Genomic DNA, 11,526 nt, shown 5'->3' on the forward strand with positions numbered 1-11,526 from the left:
TCGGAAGGATTCAAAAACGAACCCTGGGAAGAAATTTTGCACTCTTCTAGTGATAGCGTACTACTTAAGGGACTTAAAACTAAAATTGCCACCGCAAACTCGGTGACTCTACGACCAATAGCCACCGAGTAATAAGCTATCCAAATTTTGTGGTAACTTGCCTGAGTACCACTAGTCAGTTGCTACTGGTCCAATCCAGTTTACACGGTTAATGGGTACACTCCTTTTTTATTAATTTACTGTATGTTTAGAAATAGTATAATTCATTCACTCGTCAACTCAACTTTTTATCGATATTAAAATAATTTGTACTTAATAAATTAATTTACGGATATCACACTTCTATCTTGAAATATAGTATTATTTTATATTTAAAATATTCAAAATACTACTGGGTAGTCTAATAGAGTTCATTTTAAAATATACGATTACAACTATTATAAGAATAAATTAAAGTAATTAATATGTTGTATTCTTAAAACAAAAATTACCCTAATTAACCATTCTAAAACTTTGATTTATTGTTAAACAAAATATCATATACACAATAAATAATAATACAAAATAATAAAGTATCTTGTTATTCGCATCCATACGATTCGATACTCATATGTACCATTTAAATTGCTTGAATAGTTTATTTTAAAAGTGACAATTTTTTTTTAAATAACAATTTATAACATTGACTCAAGTTGTTTTAATTATTTAATTTCTAAAATGATTAAATAGCTATCCAAGAGGATACAGAATTTTTGAGTATTTTATACTTTGTTCATTAAAAATATACAAAATTTGCAAAAACTGGGTATGCTAATTTATGATATGACGCCAAGTATATACATTAATAATTAATAATTATACCACATTGCAGTGTTGAGAAGGAACTAGTTCCAAAAGGAACGGATTCCTGGAACGAGTTCTTTTTGAAGTAACGATGCTAGGAACTGCTTCCTTTTAAAATAAAGGAACGAGGAAAATGAACAAATTCCATTTTTTAAGGAACGTGAATGGAAATTACAGTTCCTAAAAATTTTTATAAACATGTTTAAGTGTAGTTTTCTTCGTATCTAGACATTAAAATATTAAGGTATTTTTAGTTGACTTTTGACAATGGAAGTCCCCTATATACCCAACCGAGATCGTAGGATGTTTAAATGAATCAATTGACTATAAATAGAGTTATTATCACATGTNTGTTTAAATGAATCAATTGACTATAAATAGAGTTATTATCACATGTAGGTATACAGTAAATATTTAATATATGTTTACCAGTAGAGAAAAATACAACTTCAAGTTCTCGTATTGAAGAGTTAGAATTATTCTTAAAATGCCAGTCGAAAGACTTGACTGTGTTACTATTGTACCCTGCAATATTAAAAGTATTTTTAGAATTTAACACACCCCTTCCATCTAGTGCTCCTGTTGAGCGACTGTTTTCGACAGGTTTCAATGTGATGACACAAAAACGCCATAAATTGAGTGATTCACTTTTTGAAAAATTAGTTCTATTAAAATAAAACAAATTTGGTATATAAAATGAAAATTTTGTTTTGTTTTAATAGGACTAATAATTCTCAAATTTGTAATTAATATTGTGTGTGTTAAATACTAAAAATACTTTTAATATAATACTATTAAATAGTAAAACTGTAAATAAGTAGTTGTAAATAGTGTAAATAGTTGTTAACTGTACAAATTTTTTACAGTTGACAGCTATAAGTCTAATAATAAGAAATATGCATTATTACAATGTTATAATATTTAAAACTACATCTGTAATGTGTAGCATTTTAATTATTATAGTAGTTATTTATATTCTGATTTAAAAGATCAGTAGTACAGTTATACATTTTTATTACAGAATGATGTAATTGTTTTTGTGTAGTTACTAGTTATAAAACATTATTAAACATATTTATTTATGCCTTTTGATTTAAATATGCCATATAATCTAAAAATTCATAATAAAAATAAAAACAATTTTTTAAATAACTTGGTTACATAAAAGGAACGAAGAGTGGAACGAGTTCTTATTTTGGAGGAACTGGATCTGGAACAAGTTCCTTCTTAATATAAAGAACTAGGATCTGGAACGAGTTCATATTTTAGAAAATGAACGGGGAACGGAACGAGTTCCATTTAAAAAGGAACTTTCCTAACACTGCCACATTGTTATTATCTATACATATAAATAAGAGCATTAGTATGCTTGAAATATAGTTATTTCAATAGTATTAATTGTTAAAATGAAAGAATAACAATGAATATTATAATTATGATAACATTTAATTATAATAATTAAATTAAGTACAAATTAAATTTAAATAATTTGTGACATTATATAAATAATTAATTTTTTTATCATTATACTGGATTTTAAGGACTTGTGCAATGAAGGATTAGGCTAAAATAATTTTAATTTTTCGAAAAGGCGTTATTAATAAATTTATATATCAAGAGTCTGGCGGCGAAGTGTCCGGCGGCGAAACGTCCGCGGCGAAATGTCCGGCGGCGAAATGTCCGGCGGCGAAACGGTCAGCGGCGAAATGGGTCGGCGGCGAAACGGTCAGCGGCGAAATATCCTAGACCCGTATTTTTGAGTTATTGAATTTTCTTTATAGCCTATACAGAGTGATTCATTAATCATAAATCATTAACTCAATTACACACAAAATAAAAATAATTATAGTTAAAAAAAAACATTTTAGTCTTGTTTTTTTTTAGAATCATGAATAATTCTCAACAAATTCGCGAGTTCTTGAACTCAACTTCGGTGAGCTCTATTGATGATGACTTTTCAAATAATTCTATTATTCCTTCTTAGAGAATACAACTAAATCAACAATAAATTTAGAAAAAAATCCAGCATTTACCGTCTCCAAAAATACTGTTAAAAGAAAATTATTGAGTGATTCTGGTGATTATACTTTGTTTCCTCACGATGGGAAAAGTAGTGTATGGAAGAAATTTAAAAGTGTTATGACAACATTTTTGTCGTATCTGGTTTAATTTAATCTGGACAGAGTTTTTTTATTTAATGGTTCGGTTCGGTCTAGATTTTTTTTTTATTTTATAGTCCGGTTCGGTTCGGTCCATTTAAAATTTCTATCCGGTCTGGTCCAATTTAAATTTCATATAACAGTTCAGTCAGGTCATTTTATTAGTTTTTCTGTATGGTTCGGTCCGGTCCTTGAAAATTCGGACCATGCAGAGCTCTATATGGGAGATATACAATGACGAGGTTTAGAATTATCCTTTATTTTTTGAGAAGGTTCTCAATAAAACTAAATTTACAACATCGTTAGTGAATTCGTAGATAAAATCTTGCAGGTGTTCAATTTTTCAGTATATTATTTTGGAATATGACGAGCAACTTTATTGACAAAAAGTTAAGCATTCATTCGATTGTAAAATACACGAATACAACAATTATGTGAAGAAATTAAATTTATTAATATGTTGTATTGTTAAAACAAAAAGTACCCTAATTATAATCGATTTCACACGTTGATTAATTGTGAAACAATATATTTTGAATTGAATTGTCCAAAATATTACGCAAATAGAAACGCCACCGGAAACATCCTTAGAATCATCGATCGCATTTCCCTTGTGTATATTCATCTAGAACATTTCTCAGAAGAGACTTGTCGTTAAAGTAATACTCCTGTAAGTGATTAAGATAAGGATTATTCGTCACCTGCATATTTGGCGTGAACGATTTTTTTATTGTGAATTTAAAATTAGGCTTTCTATATAATAAATTATGGTTGAAAGGGATTTACCATTTTTGACTAATGTCATTCGATAGGATATTTTATAAGCTTTAATTTGGTGTATAATTATTGCCTGGACTCGTCTCGGAACTTTGTCAAAAGTACAAAAAACCTGTCGCAAGTCTGAGTATATGTAGGGTTATTACCTCAGATATTGCCCAGCAATTTCTCTGAAACGGGTTATTTGGAAACTCGAGTACCATTTTTGACTAATGCCATATAAAAATTACTATAATTTTTATAAGTTTTTTTTGGAATATAATTTTTAAAAGAATACCCTTCGTAATTTTTTCGAAACTACTTTATAATAAAACGTATATTTTAAATAAGTGGTGCCCTCTAGCGGTGTATTTGAGTTTTATATCTGATTTGGAATTGCTATATAAAATTGCTAACTTCACACACATAAAATAACCGATATAAATATGCAATCTTATATATATAAAATCTAATGTCAGATTTTTGTCCGCGATGGACGCCGAAACTACTGAACCGAATTTTATGAAATTTGGNACTATAAAATGGTATATCATGTAATGATTACATAAATATTAGTATGATTATTTATATTTCTAGAGAGAATTTTATTACTGCAATGTGTAATCTGAAATAATAAAAATAGAATTTTGTATTCACTGGTAATTATTATTTTTAGTTTCATTATATGATAGAAAAAAATTTTCAAACAATATTGTTCTAATACTTTTTTTATCCAATTGACTGTTTGCATTTTAAAATCATTTAGAAATTTTGATTCAAATACAAAATTATCTTTAATTTAGTTTTCATAATATAGGAAGCAATAATTATCTTTTTCAATGGGTCATAAGTTAAACATAAATATTTATTCTTGTTATACATTAATAATTGTCAATAAAAACTTGTTCATACGACTACATAAAATGATACCTACAGTAGGATAAATAACAAATAATGAATAGAAAATTAGTTAAAAATTATTAAACTTTAGCAAGTATTAACAGAACATTCATTGAATAAAAAAAGTTATAAGTATAATATTTTTTGAACATTTCTTTTTTTATTATATTATTGAACTAAAAAATGGTAGCACAGTGTAGACAAGACATAGATGGGACAAGTATAGATGATATTTGACAGTGATTGAAATCACTATCATAAGAAACGCTTCGATGCAAATCTGTAGATAGTGTTTCCTTTAGAGAAATTGGTGAATTATTCCAAAAGCAACATCAACTCTTATTTCTTTGATTATATCCTAATTAGTAGTTCTTTGATTTTAAAATATAATATATGAATAAATACTAATTATAATTATTAAATTTAGTATGAAATTGATATTCAATAATTTAATATTGTAATTTAAACGGAGAAATTATAAAAATAATAAAGAAGTTGTATTTTGCTTTATTTTTACGTGTATAAAAATTTAAAGGGCTTGATACAATAAATTTCAATAAAAACTGTTTGTTACTATAAATAAATGCACTGAACTACAAGGAACTTTCATCAGTAACANCACTGAACTACAAGGAATTTTCATCAGTAACAAAAATATGCAACATTAATATGCAGTCAGGAAATTTTATAATTACTATTTACAGTATATTTATCAGAAAAACTCATTATTTTTTTGCATTTTTATCGTAATAGAACACTTAAATAGGAATCGTAATATCATTTCTAAGTAATTTTTGGTATTTAAAAAGATTTTACAATTGAAATATCCAGAACTGAATTAATTTTAATGATTTACTTTAACTAAAAAAAAAAAGTTATTATTTTGAATCCCTCTTGTGGACAGGTAAAGGGATAGATTATAAAAAAAACCAAATGATAGATAAAGACATGCATCTAAATAAAAAAAAATATACTGATTTGGTCATTTTTGATAAAGTTATAACAGTTAACAAAGTTATAAGTTTTATACACTGGACTACAAGGAACTTCCATCAGAAACAAAAATATACCATTCTCAATCAACTTTTCGCGATGTTTTCAAATCTGCAATTAGACTTTTTCTATCACTTCTAAGTTTTAATATTAAAACTTATTATTAAAAATTAGTATTTTCATATAAAAAATTCGCATCGAAGCTAAAAAATTGGCTATTTAAGCTAACTCAAATTTAAAAATTACTTTTTCGACTTTAAAAAAGTAAAAAAAATTTAATAAGTTTAATTTCTTATGTTTTATGAACTTTATTCTATGTCAATTAAATTATATAATATTCATGAAAGTCAATATATTCTCCTAATAAGATATTTTAAAATAAAATAAAATACAAAACCTAGAATTTTAATAGAAAAATAGCATATTTTTGAATACGGTAGCCATTTGCGCATAGAAGATAGGTCGTCGGGACAAATTTTTTTTTTTCATTTTATAGTACATAAAATTAGATTTAATTTGATATATCTTTAAAGGCCGCAGTATTTCCAGAACATTTTAAAAAATTAAGTTGAAAAAGTTAATTTTTGTAAAAAGTTGCTATTTTAAATCCCCCCATGAGCAGGTTAAGCGTTAGATTTTCAAAAAAATGATATCAAATAAAAGGGAAATATCTAAGGTTTAAGTATAAAATAAAATTATGTTGATTTGTTTATTTTTTAAAAAGTTATGGAAGTTTTAAGAAAAAAAAGTGAAAAAAATTACAAAATTTACCGATTTTTAAATTTGTAATTTTTTTTGGATATTTCCCCCATTTGAGGGGAACGAAGGAAAATTTTTCAATTTTTAAGGGTAATGTCTTCATCTAGATACGATTTGTGATCTTTTGACGTATTATTGAAAGAAATCGGTCCAGTGAGAGCTGAGAAAAAGTAGCAACAGACATAACAAAAAAAACACATCATAGTAAAATTAATACCTTTTCAGTTTCGCATCGAAGCTAATAGGAGTTTTACGTTTAAATAGAAATTAAAATTTAGGTTTGTTAACACTGAAGAATCCAAAAAAAAAAATTATTTAATTACAGATTATTTATTATAGTTTTTTAAATCAAACAATTTTTCCTTTATGAATGTTTAAAATTTTCAATAGTTTTTAATAAAGGGAATGTATTATCATTAATGAATTATATTATATGTTTAGTACCTAGTTAAATTTTACTTTATTTCAAAGAAAGTAATAATATTTGTAGAAATGTTTTGTAACATTAAATTGATAATACAAAAGTAATTTTAGATTGTTGATGTTTCTTATTGCAATTATAGAATGATAACTTTAAAATGTATCCAAAATTTTATTAAACGAGTAACATTAACTAAAACAATATTCAGTAGATCTTTCATTCTGAAAGGCTTATAATAAATACATTTATATAATTGTATGATGGGGAACTATTCACCAAAGTTAACCAAAATTTATGGCTTTTCCAAAGTATGCTGCTAAATTTGCTTCCCGTAAAGCTTCTGAACATGTCTGAAAGGAAAAGTATACATTATAAAGATACAACGTAGCTAAGAAATAATAATTTACCGGATGTGCATGACAAACTCTGGCAATGTCTTCACAAGAAGCACCATATTCCATAGCTAAAACAGCTTCATTAACTAATTCTCCAACTCCCTGTATCAAATAAAATGTATTACTATTTTATTAATGGATAATTATAAAATATGAGCTATAAAACATACTGGTCCAATCAAATGACAACCCAATAACTTATCAGTTGCTTTATCAGCCAAAACTTTTATAAGGCCATCTGTGTCATTATTTGTTTTAGCTCTACTATTAGCAGCAAATGGAAATTTGCCAATTTTATAATCAATACCCTAAAAAGTATCATTAATTAATAAGTGTTTTCAATGGAATTAACACATATCTGAGCCTCTACTTAAGTTAAGGTGAAGTTCAATAACTTTTGATACAAATATAATTAAAGAAATACATTTACTTCATTTTTTAAATCTTCTTCAGATTTTCCAACCCAAGCAACTTCTGGATGAGTATAAATAACTGAAGGTACACAATTATAATCAATATGAACAGGAGCACCAGTTATACCTTCAACACACACTATGCCTTCATCTTCAGCTTTATGTGCCAACATAGGACCATGTATACAGTCACCAATGGCAAAAATACTAAAAATATGTATATTTATATAAATATATGGTCTTAATTTAGCAATTAAATAAATAAAATGATTACTTTGGAACAACAGTTTGAAATCTAGAGTTGACAGGTATTCTACCCTTTGCATCTTTTTCAATATTATTTTCTTCTAATCCTAAGTTATAAGTATAAGGACGACGTCCTACACTGACTAGTAAGACATCACAACCCAACTGCAAAATTAAAAAATGATTAAGTATGCAAAATATTAAATAAATATGTGGTATGAGTTATATTTAAAGAATTCAAACGAAAATTTAATTTTCTACTGAAATAGGCCATTAGGATTCTTTAAGAAGAAAAGTGATTAAAATTACTATTTTAGAAGATAATATCAATTTTTTCTTGAGCCTCCTAAAAGATATTTTGTCTAAATACACTCTTGATTTATAGTACATTTATGAATAAAAAAACGTATAGAATTATCTTACGGTTTCTTTTTTTGAAGGATCCTTTGCATTTTCAACATCAACAAATATCTTTCCATCAGATTTGTTTGCATTAATTACTTTAGTACCTAATTTAAATACTAAACCTTGTTTAGTTAAAATTTTTTGAAATTGTTTGGAAATTTCACTATCAATTCCAATTCCACCAATTGTAGGCATAAACTCAACAGCTGTTACTTGTGCACCTAAGCGACTCCAAACAGATCCCTAATACAAACGGTAAAAAAAAAAAATTTGACTTGCATGTTTTTTAAACCTTTTTAGTTTTAACATACTGAAGTAAATGTTTAAAAGATCTCAATATAACTAAATTTTTATGAAAAAATAACAATATTATAGTTTTTAAAACTAAATAATGATTTGATTTTTAGTCAATAAACATCTACAGCGTAAAAAATCTCTAAAATGGTCAACAATTTTTATTTTTACCCATTAAAATATAATAATAATAATATTTAAACGAAAAGACAACTATCTATATTTTAAAATATATAGCTATATAACAAAATATATATATAAAATATACCATCTACTCTTAGTAAATATTGTAAAGAATCTGAATATGAAAAAATAAAAATTGGATAATGTAAACATACTTATATAATTTTTAAGTTTTTGTTGTTACATTTACATTAATAATATAACTACACACATTTATAAAATATACCGGTATCAAAGCTTTTTAAGTTAATAAATTTAAATATTTTTTTAATGATAATAAATTTTAATTTCAAAAGAAAACAATTTTTGTGTTGAAATTATGGTTTGGATTGTTTTGGTAAAGGTGACTCCATTTTTGAGACTATCTCTTGGTTTCATATGTATAATGGGTAACCCCAATTTCATTTCTAGAAACAATGGAGTAAAGAATATTATTATTTTCAAGTATTTAGCGCTCCAAAAACTCTTTGAAACTCTGCACTCTATTTGACTAGTGTTGTTCTGTCAGCTGTTTTAGGATTCATTTTAATGACAGTTCTTGGTATTCGAGAGTATATATGATTGTTTCATGCAACAAAGACCTGGAACATCCCAAATAGTTTATCCAACATCAATCTGTAATCATCAAAGATTGCATTTTTTTCTTTTTTTTTTCCAAGTTTGTAAGTTACAATTAAAGGTCTTCTGCTTCTGTAATAGTCAATAACAGAAGTATTGTCATTTTTTAATTTGTGACACCACTTGTACTCATAACAACTTCACTATAAGATAGTTTTTCACAGTTTGCATTTGGCGGGAGACTGGATAAAAATTTTTTTGCAAGAGATGCTCCTGCATCAAAAGTTCTCAATACATTAACCTTGGATCAGACTCATTTTAAAAGGAAGTCAGGCTACACGGTAGTGTTGCCAACATGTCAAAAAAGCACTAGTACACTAACTCTATGAACGTGTCTCAAAGTAGTGTAAGTTATAAAATTAACTAATATTTAATAAAAATGGATATTCTTAAACATATTTTTTACATTACTTAGTAATAAAGTAATAATTAAAGTAATAAATATTTATAATTATTAAACTAAAAACACTTTTTATTCTAAAATTTTTTTAAACTAAAAATTGATGAATTTTAGATAAGAGACATTGTAAACTTAGTTAAGTAATTAGATAAAAATTCAACCCAACCTTCATGAATAATAAAAAATAATTATATAAATAAGTATTACGAGTAGTTAATTAAGAGTAGTATAAATAGAAAAAATTCATTTTTCAATTAACTACAAGACATTTCTAGTAATAAGTAGTGTATCTCTACTAAAAAATATCAATATTCTTTAGTCAAACTTACAAGTTCAAGTCCTATAACACCTGCACCAATTACAATCATTTTTTCAGGTACTTTAGAAAGTTTTAAAGCTCCTGTAGAAGATACTACGGTTTCTTCATCAATCTAAAAAAATGAAAAATATTTTACTAAAAATTAAAATAAATTTCAATTTATTTGACAGACTTCAATTCCTGGGAAAGGTGTAACTTCAGATCCTGTAGCTATTAGAATATTTTTAGTTCTTATATCATCTGAAGAACCATCTTCTTTAAGTACTGTTACTGTATTAGGATCCTTAATCTTCCCATGACCTTTTGCTAAAGTAATCTTATTTGATTTGAATAAATGTGCAATTCCACCAGTTAAAGCAGTTACTGCATTGTTTTTAGTTTTCATTAATACTTCTAAATTAAGCTTTACATTCCCAACTAGATTGAAAATAATATGTTATGTTGTCACAAGAAAAAATACTTCACAATAAGTTAAAAATGAACTTGCCTTCAACTCCTCGACTATTTAATTCTCCAGAATGAGCCATATGATAATAATGTGAATTATTTAATAGAGCTTTTGATGGAATACATCCAACATTTAAACATGTACCACCCAGAGTAGAATTTTTTTCAACACAGACAGTCTAATATAAAGTAATAAATAATTATCTTACTTAGTACTTGAGTACTTTATACATACATTTAACCCTAACTGGGCTGCTTTAATAGCAGCCACATATCCACCAGGTCCTGAGCCAATAACAACTAGATCAACAGAATCGCCACTTGTATAACGGCGATTGATAATAGAGAATACATAACCATTGCAATTCTTACTGTATTTTGGTAATATAGAAGGCTATACAAAATTAAACATTCTAAATCCGTCCATTTAAATTCATTATAAAACATACCTTTATAGACGTAGACAACTTGCATAATTTATTTAGTAACATTTTCCAATTCTTTTATTAAAATTTTCAATAAATTTCTTATCTTATATTTTAGAAAAAGAGTTTTTTTAAATGTTTAGAAGAGACGTTAAAACACAAAATATTAATTCATTTCACCAATTTTGTCCTTCAAAGTCAAAAATGATATCTAATTATCCGGTTTCCCCTTCTTCGTCAAATAGGTAAGGAATTATTGATAATTATTAAACGTGACCAAAACAGAAATTTTCGTGAATGGGTATGTGGTTAACTTCAGGTATCAGATTTTTATGATGGTGGTCATGATTATCGATGATAAGAATATTCATATATTTCAATAAGAAATATATGGCAGCCATGTCCATTTTATCATTAAACATTTAATATACCATTATGTTTTTTAACAAATAAAAGGTGACAATCTATTTTGAGATCAGTAAATCAGTTGTCAATGTCTTTATCTGATAAATTAGTTAGTATTTAGATAGAACCTTGGTACTATTAAGCA

General features: G+C 26.3%; 1 protein-coding gene across 1 annotated transcript; it reads right to left on the reverse strand.

Annotated features, from left to right (window-relative positions):
* Positions 1 to 6,978: 6,978 nt before the first annotated feature.
* On the reverse strand, positions 6,979 to 11,197 carry LOC126902411 (dihydrolipoyl dehydrogenase, mitochondrial). Its single transcript, XM_050679655.1, has 11 exons — positions 11,001 to 11,197; positions 10,787 to 10,945; positions 10,592 to 10,730; positions 10,277 to 10,521; positions 10,115 to 10,216; positions 8,309 to 8,533; positions 7,914 to 8,050; positions 7,657 to 7,846; positions 7,397 to 7,534; positions 7,239 to 7,328; positions 6,979 to 7,181 (listed from the first exon to the last, which is right to left on the reverse strand). Exons 1-11 carry the CDS (start codon positions 11,040 to 11,042, stop codon positions 7,113 to 7,115), a joined length of 1,536 nt encoding a protein of 511 aa, XP_050535612.1. The 5' UTR covers positions 11,043 to 11,197; the 3' UTR covers positions 6,979 to 7,112.
* Between the last annotated feature and the right edge of the window lie 329 nt (positions 11,198 to 11,526).

Source organism: Daktulosphaira vitifoliae, unplaced genomic scaffold (assembly GCF_025091365.1).
Source record: "Daktulosphaira vitifoliae isolate Bord-2020 unplaced genomic scaffold, ASM2509136v1 Scaffold_3, whole genome shotgun sequence".
Lineage (NCBI taxonomy): Eukaryota > Metazoa > Arthropoda > Insecta > Hemiptera > Phylloxeridae > Daktulosphaira > Daktulosphaira vitifoliae.